This window comes from Mesoplodon densirostris, chromosome 2 (genome assembly GCF_025265405.1).
Source record: "Mesoplodon densirostris isolate mMesDen1 chromosome 2, mMesDen1 primary haplotype, whole genome shotgun sequence".
Lineage (NCBI taxonomy): Eukaryota > Metazoa > Chordata > Mammalia > Artiodactyla > Ziphiidae > Mesoplodon > Mesoplodon densirostris.
In genome coordinates, this window is record NC_082662.1 from 19,293,664 (window position 1) to 19,315,215 (window position 21,552).

The following is a 21,552-nucleotide window of genomic DNA, read 5'->3' on the forward strand; positions in this document are numbered from 1 at the left end:
ACACTTTGAGAACCACTGATATAGAGGATGGGGTGGAGAAGAATGGGTAGCAGTGAGAATATTAAGGAAGCTACTGAAATTGCTCAGGTGAGAGGTGATGGAGGCAGACGCAAGGCAGGGGCTCACAGTTTAGATCTGGGTGCTGCTAACTTCAGGGTCTTATTGGTGAGATTTCAGGCATGGTACTAAGCCAACGTGGGGAAGGGAGGCTGTTTCTGGGCATAGATCAGCCAGTTGGTCAGAACAGTCTCCACCCCCGACCTGGGAGGGCCAGACCCACACTTGGTAATGACCTTCAGAAAGCACAACAGAGACAAGGGGCCCAGGTTTGTCATTTAATGCCCAATCATCACAACACGTGGAGGTTTACATGGTGCTCGTCAAGGCAGGACACAGGGCAAAACCAGAAACCCGGCCAGAGGTGAGTGACCCGAATGGAATCCCAGCAGAGACCAGGGTCCTTCTAGACACATGTGTCACATACAAGGCCTCAGCACTTATCCAGGAGCCAGCAGGCTGGCTGGGCTTCTGCTCACCGAGAGTCCCCATGGTAGGCTAGGGTCCTAGGATGAGGTGGGGACCTCAGGACACAGTGATAAGAACCAGAAAGCTGCTTGCAAACAACCCCAAAAGTCTTTCACTTCAAATGCTTTAAGCCACACAATGCTTGGACGCAGGAGCACCCAAACTCTTTCACTAAAAACTAAACACGGCGCAGAACTGAGGCTGAACACCTGGAAAGAGGAAATAAAGTCAAAACCACGCTCCAGCCAGTTTTAACACCCTCCGCCCTCCCCCTCCTCTTCCCTGTAGCCGCACTGTTCAGACCACAGCGTGGCTGTGGAGGAGAGATGCTACTCTGGTTTTAAGAAATCTCTTTGAATCTCCAACACTACTGCACAATTTAATACTACTGGGTTCCCGGGAGTCCCCGAGCCTTTGATGCCCCTGGGGACATGAGTGACGGGGGTGGAGTGGGGGCTGCCAGAGCGGCTGGGAAATTTCCTGGCAGGAATAGTTTACCTCAGAAAGAAACTGGCTTTTCTTCTACCCTGGTTTTAAAGTTTACCTGGGCCCTGAAGGGAATTCCACTCAAAATGTTTCTTAAAGTACTTGATGGAACTTGGGAGGTTTCAGGAATCACCAGGAAGAAAGAGGCACAAGCTTGTTTCCTACACCAAGCCTGAGGCTTGGCCTGGTGATCCCGCCACTGGGCCAAGACAGGTGTGGAGGGGACAGGACGGTGGGGGCGCCAGCTGCTCTGGATATAGGCCATGGGCCCAAGGGACAGCCTCTCTGTCCAGCCCTTTGGCTGGGCTTTGGGGAATGAGCTTCAATTCTGGCTGGATTTCACCACTAAATTCATTTCCCTTTTCTATGATTTAATTCTAGGAGAAAGCTCTAGACAGAGCCCAAGGCATGGAAGTCAGACAGCTCTGTCCTCAGATATGGCGCATGGCTAGATGGCAGCCCAGCAGAGACCTCACAACAACCATGCCATCTCCAGCCCCACCCGCCCCAAACCAGATCTCAGGCAGCACCCCTTCCCCCCACCCAAGGGCCAAGGTGGTCCCTTGGCCCTAGGCATGCTGGGCTTCAAAACTGGCTTCTGGGGCTTCCCTGGTGGTGCAGTGGTTGAGAGTCCGCCTGCCGATGCAGGGGACACGGGTTTGTGCCCCGGTCTGGGAAGATCCCACGTGCCGCGGAGCGGCTGGGCCTGTGAGCCATGGCCGCTGAGCCCGCGTGTCCGGAGCCTGTGCTCCTCAACGGGAGAGGCCACAACAGTGAGAGGCCCGCGTACAGCAAAAAAACAAAACAAAACAAAAAAACTGCCTTCTGATGAGACCCCTGTGTTTAGAGAGTAGAGACCAAAGTCACTTCTGTAAAGCATAAAAAAACTAGCCCTGTTTATAGAGCAGGGTATCTGTGACCATTCCTGAGAGGGCACTAACTTGGGGACCCAGGAAGTTGAGCAAATGACAAGGCCTGACTGTCCCTGGCTGGGCATTAGCTCACATTGGACCCCACCCCCAAAGAAGCCCACCTTCCAAGTTTCAGAAGCCAGTAGGTCAGCTCAGGAGCAATCCCATAGAGCCAACTTCATATTTGAAACCAACTTAATGCTACAAACTTAAAAAAATAAAAGTGCTGCCCAGCTGAGCCCCTGAGGAAACCTAGCTCCCTGAGGGTGGGTGGTGGGTCTCTCAGACCACCACCCCTGGCTGCCTCTCTCAGGAAGGCACAGCCTTGGTTCAGCCCAGAGCCCCCCACCCACCCCAAGTTGGGCGGGGGAGGAGAGCTGACTGCCCCATACCCAGCTGGGCTATGGGGACAATGTGGGATGGTCAAGCCTCTGGAGGATGGGGTGAGGCCAAAAGACCTTCTTAGGACCCCAAGCCTGAAGAGGTAACATGAGCCCATGTCCCCATTAGCTGCCAACGTCTGGTCTGCCATGAAGACTCTTCCCTGTCACCCCTTCAGCATCCTGTGACAAAAGGAGCCAACATGCCATCAAGCCGTGGTCACTTCTGTCCCTGGGGGTCTCTGTGAGAGCTGGGGGGAAGGGGAGGTCCTTAAAGAATCACCCCCTTCGACAGATGTAGCAAAAAAAAGTCCTTCCAGGGAAGGGGAGGACGATACCAGCAGCTACCAGCAGAGGTGCTTTCTGGCAGTTTCTTATTTTATGCTCACCCTTGTCCATAGTGGGCCTATCTCTACCGCCCAGGTCCTCAGTGTAAAACAGCCCCTGTCCCAGCAAGAGGCAACAACGGAGGAAAGGTGCCCACAGCAGCGGACAGCTGCTTCCATGTTCGTGCCCCAGTTTCCCCGGGAGCTCTTCTGGGCTGACTCCCTGGAACCAGCTCTGGGACACAGAAGACCAGGAATCCTGCAGCCCCCGCTCGAGAGAATTAGGAGGCTGAAGTGCAACTGGCATTCCAGCAGACTGGATGGTCCCCTGAGGCCCAGTCCCCCACTGCTGGGGGGAGTCAGGGAGTTGGCCTGGGCCCCTGCAAGCCCCCGCCAGCCCTTGGACCTGTCTGAGGAGATGTCTTCCTAGGAACTAGAACAACCTCCCTGCTAAAACTCAGGGAAGGCAAACAAACAAAACTCAACCTGAAATAAATACAAAGGCATTAAGTGCTTCTTGATAAACTGAGGGTCCTAATTGCCCCTCTAAAGGCAATTGCAGGAACTCTCCTTGGACCTGGTCACCTCCCCTGTGGCCCTTCACATGAGATCAGAGGTCAGAAGACTGGCTGTGTCTTCCCAGGCCCAGTTTCCATCAAGAAGGACAGGACCCAACCCCTGACAGGCTCCTCTCCCGTATCCTCCACATTCCCCTGACAGCGCTGGCTGGCAGGTGGTAGGTAGGAAAGGAAAAGGGGGGACCCCCATACCCTGAGGGCAGCACCTCGTGTCACATCCTGTGCAGGCAGAGGGCCTGTCAGTCTGCCTGTGAGGAGGTAGAGACTGGAGGGGTTGCTGGGGGGCAGGCAGGGGCCATTCAGTTAATCAGCAGGTCCCCGAGGTCATAGGTGTCGAAGAGGTCACTGATGCCCTCCCCGCCGTCCAGGCCCCACAGGTAGTCGTCCTGGTCCAAGGGCGGGGAGAAGCTGATCAGAGGGGAGCTGCACGGCAGCGTCGGGGACAGGAACTGGTCCTCCGTCTGCTGCAGGAGTGGGTGCGGCAGCTCCAGCATGCTGTCGGTGGCCTCCAGGGGAACAAGGGATGGCGGGAGTGGTGGCAGGACCTGCTGGGACGTCAGCGCTGGTGCTGGAGACAAATCGACAAGGGTTACGCCTGATGCTGCTGTCCGAAAGCCTCTGGTCAGACCTCCGAGAACAAAAACAGCCTCCGGTCTCTCCTACCCTGGCTCACGCCTGACAGCACAGGACACCCTGCCCTTTCCCGCCGCAGCTCCAGCAGCCCCCCTCCTTCACCCACACTCTCTCCCCTCCCCTCTCCTGTCTCCACACCCACCCCCAGCTTCTGCAGTCACCCTACCCACTTTCAACGTCAAGGTCCTGGCCCCTGAAGTCACTATCTCTTTTTCCTGCATCATCAATTCCCCTCACTCTCCTAGATCATTCCTGTCAACACACAGACATCCTCTAATAACTCTTATCTTTATTATGTTTTTTTGGCCTCACCACGCAGCATGTGGAATCTTAGTTCCCCGACCAGGGATCGAACCCACGCCCCTTGCATTGGAAGCGTGGAGTCTTAACCACTGGACCGCCAGGGAGGTCCCTAATAACTCTGATCTTTAAAAAGCATCCTCCCCTGACCTCATGACTCTCTCCAATTACCAGCCCATTGTACTGCTCCCTTTCACAGTGAAGTTTCTTAAGAGTTACCCGTGCTCACTCCCTACTTCCCCACCACTATTCATGCTTCAACCCACTCCAACCTGGGGTCTGTCTGAACCAGTGCCCTCCATGTTGCTAAATCCAGGGGTCAGTTCTCTGGCCTCATCCCATGTGACATTCCAGCAGAATCTGATGCAGTCGTTCACACCCTTCTTCTTGAAACATCTTCACTTGGCTTCGGAGGTACTAGATTCTCCTGGTTTTCTTCCTACCTCTTTGGCTGCTTCTTCTTGGTCTCCTTTCCTGGATCCTCCTCCTCTTCTCAACTTCTAAACCCTGAAGCCCAGGGGCTCCATCCTCCGATTCTTCTCTCCTCTGGCTGCACTCCTCGCCAGGTGATCTCAGCGGGCCCCATGGCTTTAAATCCGTCTCCAGATCTACTGCTCCCAAGTGGATGCCTCTGGCACAGATCCCACCTCCCAGCTCTGGGTTCCTGCTACATCTATACTTGATGGCTACACTAGGTCAGAACTCAGCATGTCAAAACCAAACTCCAGGGCTTCCCTGGTGGCACAGTGGTTGAGAGTCCGCCTGCCGATGCAGGGGACACGGGTTTGTGCCCCGGTCCGGGAAGATCCCACATGCCGCGGAGCGGTTAGGCCCGTGAGCCATGGCCGTTGAGCCTCCGCGTCTGGAGCCTGTGCTCCTCAACGGGAGAGGCCACAACAGTGAGAGGCCAGCGTACCGCAAACAAAACAAAACAAAACAAAAAAAACCAAACTCCTGGTCTTCCCCCAAACCTGAGTCTTCCCCCATTGTACTTAATGAAGCCCCGCCCACTCAGTTGCTTAGACCAGAAGGCCCAAGAATCACCTGTAATCCTGCCATTTCCCCGCATCTGACCCAGCAGCAAGTTCGGTCACTTCCACAACCAAATCAACCCTCTAAGCTGCCCATCTCTCTTCAGTCCCGCTGCTGTGATCTGCAGCTCGCCCCTTCCTCTCACCCAGGCCCCTGCAGAAGCCTTCTCACCAGTCACCTTGCTTCGACTCTTGGCCCTTGCAGTCTGTGCTCTGACTTAAAAATGGCTTAGAGGGACTTCCCTGGCGGTCCAGTGGTTAAGACCCCGCGCTTCCAATGCAGGGGGCACGGGGTCGATCCCTGGTCGGGGAACTAAGATCCCACATGCCAAGTGGCGTGGCCAAAAAAAAAAAAAAAGGTGGCTTAGAATAAAATCCAAGTTCCCACCAGGACTGAGCAGGCCCGGTGTGACTTGGTCCCGGCCTCCCTTTCTGGTCCCTCTCCCGCCTCCCTCCCATAGCTCACGCTCACCTCTCTAGACACACCGGCCATCACCTACTCTTCAGCACACCAGCTCATTTCCATTTAGAGGTAAGGACGTGATTCCCTACGCAGGCATGTGGAGCAGGGCACCGGAAATCCCCTGCCAAATATACCCTGACGCCCAGAATCTCACCATCTGGGTCGTTCCTTACCAGCCAAGCATTGCTTTGAAAATACAACCATGTCAGTGTGCCAGACCGCCTCGAGCTAGCTGTGTAACTGTGGGCAAGTGACAACGTTCATAGGTCTCCGTTTCCTCACCCCTAAAATGGGGATGATGATTATACCTGCCTCCGGTTGAGGGGCTTAAATGGTAAGTGCAGATAAAGAACAGCTGGTCTGCAGGCCGCCCTTCTTAAAAACAAAAATAGCTCCCATTTCCCAAGGGCTTACTCCGTCAGCTCTGATCTCAAGGAGAGGCCTGTTTCACCTCCTTGGACACTCCAGAAGCCCCAGCGGGAGGCACTGTTATTATGTCTATTTATAGATGAGGAAACTGGAGCTCAAAGAAGCCAATTAAATGTAGTATTTGAATGAAAAAAAAAATCAGTTTGTTTAGCACATCGCAGAGGCCTGCGTGTGTTAGAGTATGAGGCCTGGCTTGGGAGTGAGGAAAAGGCTGGGAGCTCAGTCCCCAGCCCCTCACCAGCTACAGGACCCAGCACCTCAGTTTTCCCAGCAGGAGAAATAAGGACCCACCACCCTGAGTTGTGGAAGCAGCAACTGAGCTATCACACGTGAGAGCCTTTACCTCAGGTCCGACCCCTCCCATCCATCCATCCATCCATCCATCCATCCATCCATCCATCCTCTCTCCCTCTTTCTCTGTCTCACTGTGTATCACATCCAGAAGAGAACTGCTCTTTGTAACATCTGTGCCTCCACTGCGCCCTGAATGGCTCATATTCACTTAAATATCTCCAAACCCACACATAATAGGTGTCCAGTTCACACAAGCTTTTAAAAAGTCACATTCATGCTGTATCATCACCTGAAATGTACCCAATAATCACGAGGGGGTTTTATTTAGTGTCCCCCTTTTTGGAGACGTGGGAACAGAGGCTTGGAGGGGTTAAAGTGACTCCCCCCCAGTCACCCCATCATAGGAGGTGAGATGCAGACTCACACCCAAGTGTCCCAGCTGCAGCTCCTGTGCCCTCAGCCACATGTAGGTTTAAGTCAGAAAGTCACAGCCCGGAGGGATGTTCAATGACCCAGGTTCAGATTCGTCCCATTGTAGGTGAGGGAAACGAGGTCCCCAAGCAAGAATGATTCCCCTGGTGGCACCAGAACTAGGACGGGAACCTGGGTCCTAAGACTGTAGTGGCCTCCTCTTTGGACCAGGCCCTTGGTGCTTGTATCTCAGAATGACCCTGCTTCAGGCCAGAACATGGAGCACGTGTGAGTGCACGTGTGTGTGTGTACACCTTCTGGAAAACTTCCTCCTGCTCTTTTCAGCAGGGACATCACTAAGAGACCACATGGCAAGGGTGAAGAGGGGCAGCAAGGGCATGGGCCCTGGCACAGAGCTGACTTCTGGGCTGGCCCCTCCACCTACTGTTCCATAAGCCTCTATCTAGGCTTTTCGGGCCTCAGCCTCTTGACTTGTACAACTGAGGTAAAATCCTTGTCCTTGCTTACGCGGTAGGGTCCTCCACCTCTGCCCAAGGTCTCAGACGACAACTGAAGGTTCTAACTCTGGAGAGCCGTGCACATGTTGACAGTAGAGCGAGAAAGCAGAGCGGGGGAGGGGGAGGGAGAACAGGGTGGGGCACAGGTCTGGACTGGGAGATAGGCACTGGGAGGTTCCCAGAGGGACAGATGGTCGGTTCAGGGAGAGCCCTGGTCCTGGGACCAGGCTGGAACACAGGAGAGATCGCTAGAGAAGAACTGGGAGTCTGGGCTCCTGTCTGAGCTCTGCCACTAACTTGCTGTGTGACCTTAGGAAAGTCACTTGCCCTCTCTGGGCCTCAGTTTATTCATGTGTAAAATGAAGTGTTGACTTAAATCAGGGGTCAACAAACTTCTGTAAAGGGCTAGATAGTATTTTAGGCTTTATAGGACACGTATGGTCTCTGTCACATAGTCACTTGCCCTACGCCGAACCCCCAACTCTTTAAAAATGTGAAAACTGTTCTTAGGTCATGGGTCATATAAAAACAGGCCGGATTTGGCCTGCAGGCAATAGTTTTATTAACCCTTGGGTTAAAGAAATGGAATCCAATCTGGGTTCTGTGGACACCTGCCTCCACCACCACACACACAAAAAGCCTCTTCCCCCAGACCAGTTCTAGCTCTGCATTTGTTTAAACACTAGGGTTCTATTTAGGGGAATTCTGCCGCTAAGAAAACAAAAGCGGAACACTGGCCTACACGGCCTCGAAGGATCCTGCTGATCTAACCTGAGCTCAGTAAAGGGCAAAAACCATTCTGGGAGAGGGGCCTTCATAGGCTCCCATTTCTACTCTTGCCCAACTCCCAGTCTCCCTGGGGAGACCTCGGGGACTCTCCCGCCTCTTTACTCCTTGGCAACGGCCTCATACTACTTCCTGCCCGGCATAGACAGCTTTCAGCTCTACCACCCACCTCCCAGCCACCGTCCTTCCTTGATCTGTTCTGCGCCTCGTGGAGAGAGCCCTGGGCTAGAGTGTGGAGACCAAGGTTCAAGACACAGCTCTGCTGCCTCCCAGCTAGGAGGCCTTGGGCAGGTCACATCACCTCTGTTTCAGTTTATCTATCTCTAAACTGGGAAAAATAAAACCTACCTCAAGAACCGCTGTGAGGAGTAATGTGATAATGGATGTACCTGGTACACAGTCGTGGCTAAAACACCTTAGCTATGATCTCCTAAGAAAGTGCTGAGCCTTCCTCAGAAAATCTATAGTTTCCATTTACTATGGGCTTATTGAGTGTTAGGAGCTGCCGTCAGGAGCTGTTACAGAAGTAGCAGTGCTAGTGGCGGTGGCCGTAGTGATGATAATAATAGCTAACAGTTATTGCCAGGCACCGTTCTAAATGCTTTACCTATATTAACTCATTTAATGTTCACAAACTATGAGGTAGGTACTATTAATTACTATGCCCAAAATACAGATGCGGAAATTAAGGCAAAGAAAGGTAAAGTAAGTTGTCCAAGATCATATAGCTGGTAAGTGGAAGAGGGGGGATTCAAACCCAGGCGCCCCTCTGCCCAGAGCAGCAACAGTCTCCCCACTGAGACAAGGAACGTGCATGTGCTTTATAAAGTGTAAAGGACAATGGACACGTGTGTGGGAGAAGGACTGTATCCCCTCCTGCTGGGTAGAAGGTAGGTACCCAACAAATGCTGACATGGAAGAGGGAAACTCTAAGGCTGGTCCCTCTCGGCATCCCTTGTCCCTCTGGACAGAGGGTCTCACCTGAGGATGCTGTGGATTCCGTGATTCCAGGGTTGATGCTGCTGCTGGGCTGGGTGGGGTCAGAGCTGGGACTGAGGGCGGAGGTGGAGGGGAGGGGCTCCTTGGCAGGACTGTTGGGCTCCTGCACCTCTTCTGGGCACAGGTAGACTTCGATGGGCCCCTGCGTGCTCTTCAGGTATATCTGCAGGTTCTCCTGGAGAAGGAAGAGAAGCCAGGTCATGGCTCTGGGCGGCTGGACTTACTCATGGCTCAGTGGGTATGGACGGACACATGAGGCTCTCACCGTCCATATGAGCATGCTCGGCTCCTGAGCTGGGTGCTGGGCCTGCCCCATGTGGTCTGTGGTAGACATCTCTCTGGCCCCGAGACCCCCTTCTTTTAGGGAGAGTGCCTTGATTTTCCTTTGGGAAATCACTCCTCCCCCACTCTCAGGCCTGAGCTGGTATCATAAAAGCTATCTTTGCTACGGCAAGGGGAGAGCCCACCTGGGAATGGAGTTGGCACAGAAAATGGCAGAGTGAGATGGAGAGTGTGAGGCCAACTTTACAACACGGTTTGAGCCTCTGCATCCAGCCTTGCCTGCAATCCCCAAATCTCCCCCTGGACCTGTCACTTGGTTCCCCCCGGGTCCCCCTCACTTAAGCCAGTCGGACTTGGCTTTCTGTTATTTGTAACCAAGAGACTGATACTTGGCTTTCCTGCCCTTGCCTCCTGCCTGCCTCGTACCCGCAGCTTGAGCCACAGCCGGCAACGCACGTGCTGCTGCCGATCGCATTCAGGTGTCCACGCCTGCGCCCAGGCAGTCCCTTTGCCTGCCCCTACGGGCCTTAATGTTTTTCCACTAAACAAATTATTTCTGGAGCCTTTATCAGACTCTGGGCTGGGGGTACCACATGGGTGGAACACGGCTTTATGGAGGTTACACTCTAACAGATGAAGCAGAACATAATTACATAATCACCAATATATCCCGGCAAATGGAGGTTAAGTGCGATGGAAAAGAACACGTGGTTATGAAGTCTGGAGGTAATCATGGAAGGCTTCTTGAGGAGGTGATGTTCAAGTTGCGACCTGTAGGATGAATAGCCGTAAACCAGGCAGAGAGAGGGAAGAGCATTTCGGCTGGAGGGAATAGCGTGTGAGAAGGTCTTGTACTGAGGTCGAGCTTAGTGTGGTGGGGAAACGGCAGGCAGGTCAGTGTGGCTGAAGTAGAGACAGAAGGGGGTCAGCATGCGAGAGGAGGTGGGTGAGGTCAGAGCACAGACAGCCTCATAGGGAGTGTAAGAATTTTGGTCTTTAAACTAGGTTAACATGGAAGGATCACTGTGAGTACTGACACTGCTGTGCGTGAGTGCACGTGTGCATGCACGTGGTAACGCAGGGGCTGGTGGGATGCGGAGAGGAACCAGGAACAGAGATTTTCTCAGGCTGGTACCTAATGCCTGATGCCCTTTCCAGCTTCCGCCACTTCTGCCCCAGCTCGGAGACCATCAGTCTTGCCATGGCCACCAGCATGGACCAGGGAAGCTTGGGACTAGGCAGTGCCAGGAACGGAACCTGCAGAGCTGTCTGGAGTGTTCCTAACCCTGCTCTCCACTAAATGCTTCCCCTCTTACCTCGCTCCTGTCAGGCACTTCTAGTCTCGTCTGCGGAGGGGCCTTGACAGCGATCACCGTCTGCTCCTTAAAGCTGCCCACAGCACGGATGTCCTGGTAAGTCACGTAGGCCAGTGTAGGGGCAGGAGAGTCAAGAGAAGTGACTGTCTGGTCAAAATTAAAACTCCCAGCCTACCCGGAAGGGATCTAACCCACCTCTCAAAGACTCTGAACACCCCAAAACTGTAACCTGTTCTTTTAATCTTATAAGCTACCTTGGACCCCTTTAGAAATGGAGGTATGAATCATTAAAAAAAAATGCTGCCTTATATCAGCTTTTTACATAAAGGCTTCATCTGCCAAGCTAGATTTTTAGCTCCGAGAGGGCAGGAAGATGTGTCTTATTTCTTTATATTTCTCACAATGCCTACTATCCTTCCAGAAATACAAGGTCAGATCCAAATACCGATTAGATGGTCCAACCATTTGGAAAAAGTATATGTAAAGCCATTGCAAAGTCTATGCTCTTTGATCTCATTGTTTCAATCCTAGGAATCTAACCTAGGGAAATAAGTAAAAAACTTGGGAGAAGTTTCTATCTATAAAGATATTTGGGACTTCCCTGGTGGCACAGTGGTTAAGAATCCTTCTGCCAATGCAGGGGACACGGTTTCGAGCCCTGGTCCGGGAAGATCCCACATGCTGCAGAGCAGCTAAGCCCGTGCGCCACAACTACTGGAGGCTGCACACCCTAGAGCCCGAGTGCCGCAACTACTGAGCCCACACACTCTAGGGCCCACGTGCCGCAACTACTGAGCCCATGTGCTGCAACTACTGAAGCCCACGTGCTTAGAGCCCGTGCTCCGCAACAAGAGAAGCCACAGCAATGAGAAGCCCGGGCACCGCAACAAAGACCCAGCACAGCCAAAAAATAAAAAAATAAAAATAAATAAAGACATTCATCACAATGTTGCTTTATAAAACAGAAATCTAGGATTGATCTAAATGCCCATTCTAGGCCTTATCAACAAACCATAGTGGTCTGAGTAGGACATTCTCAAACCACTTAAATATTCCCTGGCGGTCCAGTGGTTAGGACTCTGCACTTCCACTGAAGGAGGCACGGGTTTGATCCCTGGTCGGGGAAGTAAGATCCTGCAAGCCGTGCGGTATGGCAAAACAAAGACAAACAAACAAACAAAAATATATATGATGTTAAACGATACGAAACTGCTGTTTTTATAGGTAAAAAAGAAAAAAGGTCCAATATCAGCAATTTCATGTGGATCAACCAAATAGTTAGGAAGGATATGTAACAACATAAAAACCACCTATGGTAGTATACTAAGTAGAGAAAAGCAGAATATAAAACGTTGTATACAGCAGGTACACACAGTATTTAAATAACACACACCCTATGTATAGCTAAGGAATGATGGCTGTGTTTGGGTGGCAGCTCTTTTTTCTTTTCTCCATTTTCCAGATTTACAGAAATGTACTTGTCTTATTTTTATAATGAGAAAGTAACTTCAAGAGACCCAAGAGGAAAAGCCACTGAGGAAGGAAGAAACAGATATGCCAGCCCCCTAGGGTGGATCAGTCCCTGCAGGGAGGTACTGCATCAACTCTGGGTAGTTATGAGCATGCAACAGGCCCCCTGCTCCCGGACCCCTTCCTCCCAACCAAAGAGGATATCTCTTGTTGGCCTTGTCCTCCGTCAGGTGCTTGAAGTGCAGAGAGCAGCTCTGGATGAGCTGGTCCAAGGCCTGCTCCATGCTCATTAGCTCCTTCAGCTCCTGCCCCAGCTGCTGCTGCTTCCCAGGCCGGGTGGGGTCTTCAAACAGTCCTCTGCCTCTGGGGACAGAGCAGTCCCCCAGTGTCAGTCTCAGTCTACATCCAGGGACCCCAACCCCAGGGCTGCTGTGCAAAGCTGCACAGACGGTGTGGGCAAAACTCCAGGAAGAGGCCATTCACACGGTCTATGATGGTGCCTCCTGGCTTGTACAAATCAGTGGTCCTGCCTAGCTCCCAGGGAGCTGCCAGGGATTGGAACTTGATGTTTGGGGGTTGGGCTAGGGAAAAGAAACAAGTCAGGGCCTGACACCACTTTTGGGGGGCTTTCAACTCTACCCACCCTATGCCCCAGGCTCCCCCAAATGGCAGGGAACTGGAGTGACCTCACTCCTGACTTCTCTGCTTGCGTTCTCTTAGAGAAAGGGGTTGCAGGTCTGTTCTTTAAGACCTTATAGAAGTGAGGAACGGAGTCTGTAGTACTTATATCTCAGCTGGAAGGAGTTGGGTTACTACTGCGCAGATCCCAGAGGACTTTCCTAAGTTAGAAGAGGGCAATATTGGGACCCCTGACTAAAGAGGATCTGGGGTCCTCTTAGCCTTTACACGTCCTGTAAATCATTCTCTGACCCTGCCATGCTCTCCTAATACTACTTCAGCATATACACCTGCTCTTCCGTCCCCCCCTTAAATACATTGGCTCCACCCGCAGCATGTAAGCTTATTGGATGTTGCCCTTCATTTCCCCCGCCAGCACTTGTGCCCATTGGATGTTGCTCTCAGGCCCGCCCCCTACATTCACAACCTCAGGATGTTGCCCCTGGCTCCACCCACAGCACGCGCACTCATTGGTGCCATCGGCCCCAGCCCAGGCACTCACACCCACTGGATGTTGTTCTTGGCCTTCTTGCGGATGAGCTGGATGCCCTCCAGCACATTGGTTATGTCGTAGATGCGCCGCTTCTGCACGTCCAGCACCTCAGCAGCCCAGTTAAGGTCCAGGACCCCATCCTCAGACTCGCTCAGGAGGTAAATGAATTTCTTGGTGAGCAGCCCCAGCGACGTGTCATAGCGAGTCTTCTCCCCAGGCGACTTGGGGGCTGACGAGGAAAGGCGCTCAGCCACTGCTCAGAGGGGGCCCCCTGGGGAACTTCCTCCATTGACCTGGACCCACTTTCCAGTTTACACCCTCCATGTAAGCACCCACTTTCCAGTTTACAGAGCACTGGGAGGGAGGGGGTCATTCACCACCATTGTTCAAACAGGGAATCTGATAACTAGAGAGGCAAAATGACTTGCTTAAGGTTTCACAATCGGGGGCAGCGTCGGGGCTGGAAACCAAATATTCTAACTCTTGGTTCGCACCTTTCCACCAAAGCTCAGGGCAGCCATACCGCCACTACCACTAACAACAACAAATGTGTACTGTGTGTAGCTCACTGTTCTAAGCACTTTCCACATACAACACATTTAATCCTTACAGCACCCTATAAGTTTGGTGTATAACCATCCCCATTTTACAGGTGAGAGTACTGAGGCACAGACAGATTAAGTAACTTGCTCAACTCACTCAGCTAGAAGGTGGCAAAGCTGGGACTTAAATCCAGGCAGTCTGGCTCCAGAGTCTCCCTTCCTAACCATTACCCTATCCTGCCAGTTATGTCAGGAATTTGGAATTAGGGTAGGGAGGGAATGACAACAACATGTTTATAGACATGTTTTTTTCTTCCCTTCCAGTTTTATTGAGATATAATTGACATACGGCACTGACATACAGACTTGCTCTTTCTTTCTATGTGTCATGCAATGATTATCTGAGAGGAATCAGTCCTGTTATGTCACATGTGGCAGGTTCATGAAAAAGGTCCCTTTCTTAATGAGGTCGATGTCACAAGACCACATCTCAGCTGCAGCATCTTAAACCACAAGAAGACTTTTGCAATCTAGTGACTTGCAAGTCATATAGCAAGTTAATGGCTAAACTAGTTCTGGAAGCTGAATTTTAGAGAGTCTCAGATTCCTCTAGAAGGGGACTTTAGAATCCCTTAATAGATAGACAGCAAGTATTTGGCACGCAGACAGTGTTGTCAATTTTTGCATTCATGGCAGACATTACTAACTGATTAGTGCACTTGGGATCCTTCAACAAAGAGCTCTGGGCAGCCTCTACTAATCAGTTGGAGAGGAAACTTTCTTGCTATTCCTGATCTAGCTGCGCCTTGCTTTACAGATGAGACAGCTAAGACTCACAGAAGAGGAGTGACCAGACCCTCAAGCTTACCACCCAATAACATACCTTCTTTATTAGGTCTCTGTCCCCCCAAATTAGAATTCCTCCCTAACGCAGTTGCTTAAACTCCCTCCCAAACCAGAATATTGACTGAAAATATCAAGAGGCAGAAACTGGGCTCTGGTCCTGACTCCACTGACTAGCAGTGTGACCTTGGGTAAGTCACTGAAACTCTGAGTCTCCTGTTGCCTCATCAGTAAAAGGGGGATAATCCACCTGCCTGGCAGGATCCAGTGAGAAGGCACAGGAAACTGCTGTGTAAACCAGAAAGTGTGCTACAAATATTAGCCCTGGTGTTCTGGGCAGGGCTGCTGCCCTCTGCCCCTCCCCACCCCACCTCCAGTCTCCTGAGCCTGCCCTTAGATGACCCATCGGCGTGGCTTACTTTTGGGGCTGGGGAGGCCATCCACTCTAATGCACTTCCGCTTGGGAGTTCGGAATTCAGGGACCACAGGCTTCCCGATCCCCTCCAGGTCCAGCTTCCTTTTGGCCTTGGGGAGAGAGAGGGGAGAGAGGCAGAGTTTGAGAGTCATTCGTCCTTTAGCTTCTCCCCGACTTGGGGCCAAAGCACTGAGGCCACCAGCAGCCACCGCCTGCCTCAATTTGCCACCAGTCCTGGGTGACAAAAATCACTGTACCTGGTAAGGAAATATCAGTGACCTGAAAAATCAGCTTTCAGAGGAAGGAAGTCCTTTCTGAGGGGCACACAACACTCCCATCTTCCGAGGCCCAGGCACTTGAGACTACCAAAGCCAGTCTGGGTTTTAATACAGGGTTCCTTAATAACTGGACCCGACACCCGCCTCTCTACCCACCTCCCCCAGGATGATACAGGGAGGAAGGAGAGGGGAGGGCCTAAAGCACATCAGGCTGGGGAGAGCCCCCGCACCTCCACTGCAGAAGCAGCTGGCTCACCCAGACTGGGTGCCCATCACAGCCTCACAGCTGGCCCTTATCAGGGTGGGGCTGGGCATCCGCCCAGGCCCAGGGGACTTCCTGGCTCAGTGCCACACCCCAGGGAGGTGTCCACATCGGGAAGCAGTGCAAACATCCCCCACCCCCCGTTTGGGCTCCAGCTCAAGGGCCCCAGGGCCTCCTGAATAGACTCTATTTGCCATTCTTTCTTTGCTGAGAGGGGCAGACAATGAATCCTTCCCCTGTGTCTTAAGGACAAGCAGCTGAGGTCCCCCTGCTCCCCCTCCCTGTTCCCGCCAAGCTTGGGAAACACCTGCTGGGGAAATCAAACCACAGACCCATCTGCTCCTCTCCACCCCACTGCCACCCGGCCTCGATTACGCCCAGAAGCTGGGCTGGCCCGGAAGGGGCCTCTCTCCTTGTTAGGGCTGGCCAGAGGCAGGGCTGGGGCACTGGGGCACAGGTCAGAGACCCAGGCGTGAATCTCCCTGCTCCTTCACGGGCTCACTGTGTGACTTGAGGAAATGCTCCACATCTAGGAGCCTCAGTTTCCTCCTCTGTAAAATGGGGTGGAAAATACCTACTGCCAGGGGCTGTTGTAAGGATTCAAGGAGGTAACTTTTGTAAAGCACTCAACCTGTGGCTCAGCATTCAGTAGGTGTTCAGGAAATGCAGAGTCCCTTCCCTAAAATCCAAACTCGGCCTCTTCCTAGACAAACTATTCTGGGGGTCACTGAGCCCATTTCCTTCTTCTTCCCTTCCGCCAGTCACCCAGACACCCCTTCCTTAGTTGGGACAGAGAGGTCTATTTTAACTTTTGATGGTGAGGTCATGCTCAGCAGGGCTGAGACTTCTAACCGCTGCTGAGCACAGGTGGGCTGACACGTGTGGGAGGTAGTGATGGCTCTTCCTGTTGTCAGCTCCCTTCCCCCTTCTCATGCCTCCTTCAGGAAGTCTTCCTGGACTGATTTGAGGAGCCCTGCTCCTTGGTTGGAGGACCCTGGATAAGAGGATCCTCCCCTCCACCTCCACCCAGGCCTGGACATGATCCAAACACCACATCTCCCTGCTCATTCCTCTTTAAGTCCTTCTGGAAAATATTCCTTTTCTAACCTGCCAGCCGGTGAGATGCTAGATTCTAGGGAAAGTGACCTGCTCTAGTCCCATCTTGTTTAGAGGAAAAGTCCTAATCATTCACTGAGACCTTCCACCTGCCCTAGACCAAGCCCCAGTGTTCATCACCTCACTGAATCTTCCCAACGCCACGAATCCCAATTTTACAGCTGAAGCAACTGAGACCTGGTGAGCCCAGGACAAGGAGAGGAAGGGAAGTCAGGCTGAGTTCTACCTGAGGCAGAGGTGGCAGCCCAGAGTCGCCCCAGCCCCACTCACCTTCACCTGACGGAAGCCAGCCCCTACTGAGTTCACAGAACACACCAGGAAGAACCTCACTACCTGCAGAGCGGGGAGGAGGGGAGGACCTTGAACAGAGTACCTGCGCAGGGCCTATCACGTGCTCATCAGTCCTAACTCAGCACTGCACTCTCCCTTGGTGGATGAGAAATGGAGACTCATAGAGGTTAAGCCACCACGTGCCCAAGGCCACACAGACAAAGAGCAAAGCCAGAGTTTGAACCCAGATCTGTCTGACTCCAAAACCAGGTATGAGGCTGTTCAGCTCCATCCCATACACGTTGCCCCAGAACTTGCTGAAATTTGAGCCAAGGCCTGGTTATGTCCACCTGCCCCCATCACTTTACTTCACACAGACACACACACACTGGCCCCCTCCCTCTTCTTCCTCTCCTTCACCCTTATCCTGCACTCTCAGGGTCCCTAAGCAGAAAACTGTCCCCCACCTGAGGACATCTCTCTGACACCTTTGAGCACTGCCCAGAGAAAAGTCAGCTCATCATGGATGGGCCTGAGCCTGCAGAACAGAAGTGGCAGAGAACAAGCCTAGGAGGACAAGGACCAAGGAGAGGCTGAGCACAGGCCTTGGAGTCAGAGCTGCCTGGGTTCCCATCCAGGCTGGGTGAGCTGGGCAAGTCCGCTGGCCTCTTGAGCTGCACCTGTAAAAGGGGGCTGCTGTGCTCCTCCCTCCTGGAGGATTCAGTGAGGGGGCGGCAAGGCGCTTGCTCACGCGGGGGAGCTGCGATCACTAATGCACCAGGGCCACCAGCGAGGGGGAGGTTCAGGGCTGAGCTGACAAGCGTCGGGGACGTGCTGAGGGCAAAGGCCAGCTCGACTCCAACCTGACCCTCTTAGGCAGCCCCTTTGGCTGTCTCTTAAAGGCCTGGTTAAGATTCAAGCCCACCATGCCAACCCCGAGGGAGAAGAACGGCGCTCCTTCCTCAGGCAGCCCTAGAAGTGACAGGGCCAGAGGCCCCAGACACCACCCCCTTGCAGGCAGCCAGGTGAGGTAACCGGGGCTCAGAGGCGGGGAAGTGACTTGCCGGAAATCACACAGGGAGTGGAGCCAGGTCTCTCCTAAGCCCTAAGTTAGACGGTGGGGGTAGGAGCCAGTGGAAGGAGTTGAGAGCCTTGCTTCCAGATCCGCCTCGCGGCGGCCTGGGAGGGACTCGCTGCCTTGCCTCCCTAAGCCTACATTTCCTCATCTGACCCACCTTGTACGGTTGTTCATTAAAATGTTCATTTTCTTCCCTGGTGCTCAGAGGAAATTTGGAAAAGACAGACAAATGAAAAGAAAAGGAGAACTCTGCAGAATCCCACCCTCTTCACAGGTTCCTGTAGGAATGACACAGAGCGAGGCCGTGTGCCCGGCTGGGCAGGAGCATCCCACGCCTCCTCCAGAGGTGCTGGAAGGAGCTCTAGTCAGGGAGTGAGGAGACCTGGGTTCCCGCCTTCACTCTGCCGTTGATCTTGGTCGCCGTCCCTGGGCAGTGCCTAAGGTCCCTTTAAACAGCAGTTCCCCAACAAATCCTGCTCACCCTGCACTTTGCAGCCTGGGCACAAAACAAGTGGCCACACCCAGGGTTGGGTTTGGAGCTGCCCCAGGTCACACCCTGTTAAAATGAGTAAGCAGGGGGCCAAGGCCTGCCCACCGGGTTTTGGGGCACAGGGCAGCCGGGGACTGACAGGAAAGGGGGCTCTGGGCCCCAGAGGCCTTTAGAGTGGTCTGATGCAAAGAGATGCTCCCACGTCTTGGCTTAGGACTTGGACAAGTGACTTCACATCTCTGCTCAGGTTCCTCATCTGTAAGATACCTCATCCCGGGCATCTTGGCATCTTGACCAAGATAAGGAATGTGAAGAGTGCCAAGCAGTGCCTGGCACACGAGAGGCATTCAGTAAAAGAGCCATTCTTGCTGTGATCACTGAGCCCCTCCGGGAGGGAGGTACAGACAGATGCACTCAGCTCCTCTGGGAGGGAAGCAGTTCAAAACCACAGCTGTTACTGAAACTCTGCCGGGTCTCCTGAAAGCAGCTGGCCAGAGGAGAGACTGGGCCCACCACTGAGCACCCTCCCTGGGGGCACCCAGCTCCTAAATCACGTGGTACTGGGGAAAGTCAAGGCTGCAGAGAAGAGACTAATGATAACCTGCCTTGTGGGTCATATATCTCCCTATATGATCTTGGACAGGTCACATCCCCTCTCTGAGCCTCAGTTTCCCCCTGCAACATGGAGCTACTAAAACCATCTACTTCATAGGGTAGAACCAGTCTAACTATTTTAGACTGTAAAATGCTTAACTAAAGATAGGTAAAAACTCCCGGTTATCCTTGGCTGCTTGACTTGTAAAACAGGAATAGCACTCCTGCTGCCTTCCTCCTAGTTGGAAATAATGTACAGGAAGGGGTTCTGAAAGTTTAAAGCCTTGAGCATTGGCAAAGCAGGATTCCAGTAGCAGGGAGTGGGGCTCTCTGCCTGCAGCCAGCGGTGGCTGGAGGCCAAGGCTGCTGATTGACACAGGTCAGATGAGTGCCTCTAGGGCAGAGGGGTTGATCTTCTCCCTGTACTTGAACTTAACTCACCACTCACAACAAAGCCAACCTACAACATCCCCATCTCCCCTTCCTGGATCCTGCTTCCAAAACCCAGGACCTGGAAGAGACTTGAGATGAGTTAGTCCCACAGCTACCCCGTGCACGCACACATTTTCAAGACAAGGAAACTGACGCCCAGACCAGGGCCAAGACTTGTCCAAGGACACACAGTGAATTAGCGGCAATCAGGACCAGAAATCAGGCTCCGTAACTATCACCCCCACCTCCCAGGGCTCTTCCAACTCCACCCCACGCTATGGTTGTTTCGATTCTCATGGGCTCCAGGAATTCCACTCCCAAAAAACACACCCTGTGCCTGGTGCCACCACACGTTGGGCCCTCCCTGGCAACGGTCCTGCGGCTTTGAGAAAAGAGCAGTCAATCTGAACAGGGACCTCAGAGGGCTGCCCCCACCTTGCACCTGCTACTGGCTGTCTGGGACACAAGACTGGGCCTGGGGGAGGACCTAGGGCAGATAATTGGGAAAGAGTTGGCTGGATGGAAAATTAGGAGTCTCAGCCAAACTGGACCTGAGAGACCTCCCCCTATTTTAAAGCCCCCATGGTATCCCCAGGCTCAGTTCTGTGCTTGGACAATAGCAGGTGCCCAGTACTGGTTTCTGGGCCAAACAATGAATGAAAGAATGAATGAATGACAGCAAATTGACTCCGTAGACTTCCCCAAGGTCACAGGGTGCACCGGGGGTAGGGCGTTGGGTCTCCACACTCCTGATCCAGTGCTCATTCCATTCCACCCCAACGGATGAGGTTATTTCATCCCAAGTCTGAAAATGAAAGGCTCTTCTACTTAGATATTGGGGCAATGGGCTGTTCTGGAAGCTGAAAGCTCCCCTTCTCCCTCCCCAGACTCGACCTGCCTCACTCAGACTAGCTCCCAGGCGTCCCTCCCGCCTTTCCCACACCCGTAAAAGCAGAGAGGGAAGCGGTGCGGGGGCGGGGGGGGGTCCCCAGCATTACCGGCAGCCGGCCAGCAGGCACGCATCGCACAGCTTGGCCCTCCGGTCCGTGGGGGGTGGCGTCGAGGCAGGTGCCCGGCGCCGCAGCGGGAGGCACAGTCTGCGGGTACAGCTGGGTGTAGTAGGTGGTGGTGGCCGGGCAGAGCTGAGGGCTGCTGAGGCCGGGGGGCCACAGCTCCGTTGGGCTCATCGCGGGCAGCCCCTTGGGGGGTGGCCCCGCGGCCGGAGACAGGTCCCGCGGCCCTCGCAGCATGGCGAGCGCAGAGCCCCCCTCCCCAGCCGGGCCTGGCGCGCCCGCCGGCACCTGCGGGCTTCGGAGCCCGCGGTGGCTCACACGGCCCACGGCATGGCGCGGAGGCCGGGCAAGGCCGGACCCTCCCCTCCTGGCCCGCCGCCGAGCCGGGCAGTGCTTGGAGATCGCCGCTTGGAGATCGCCCCGCGCCGGCGGCGGCGGCGGCGGCGGCACGGCCAGGGGATACCCCGCCGCGAGGGCTGCTGCGACCAGCAAGGGCCCCGCGCCCCCAAAGGCTTCGGCGCCTGGGGTCTGGCCCGCTTCGGGAGTGGTCTCTGGGATGCCCACGGGCTCAGCAGAAACGAGATGCGCTCGGACGGGGGAGGGGGACCGATTGCACCGACTCCCTCTCGCCTCGCTCTCGAGTCCTTGGGCTTTTCTCTGCCTTTTTTTTTCTGCTTTTTTTTTTTTTTTTTTAGCGCGAAACTGCGTGCCGCGAAATTCGGATCTCCCGCGGAAAATGCCGCGCTTCGGTTGGTCGCTGCAACAGGCACAGGCTCCACCCCCCGGAAGGACCCGTCCCCGAGGCGGTGATTGCAACACAAGCTGGATACTTAAAGGGGACGCCACAGCTGCTGTCGCCCGGCGCCCGCCCGCGCTGACAGCCAGAGAAACAGACTGGGAGGGTGGTTCC

General features: G+C 53.7%; 1 protein-coding gene across 1 annotated transcript; it reads right to left on the minus strand.

Moving 5' to 3' along the window:
* Nucleotides 1-348: 348 nt before the first annotated feature.
* Nucleotides 349-20,890, minus strand: E2F2 (E2F transcription factor 2). Its single transcript, XM_060080755.1, has 7 exons — nt 20,628-20,890; nt 15,114-15,219; nt 13,319-13,538; nt 12,343-12,501; nt 10,669-10,783; nt 9,053-9,245; nt 349-3,774 (listed from the first exon to the last, which is right to left on the minus strand). The coding sequence occupies exons 1-7, from the start codon at nt 20,877-20,879 to the stop codon at nt 3,506-3,508; spliced, it is 1,314 nt and encodes a 437-aa protein (XP_059936738.1). The 5' UTR covers nt 20,880-20,890; the 3' UTR covers nt 349-3,505.
* Nucleotides 20,891-21,552: the final 662 nt, after the last annotated feature.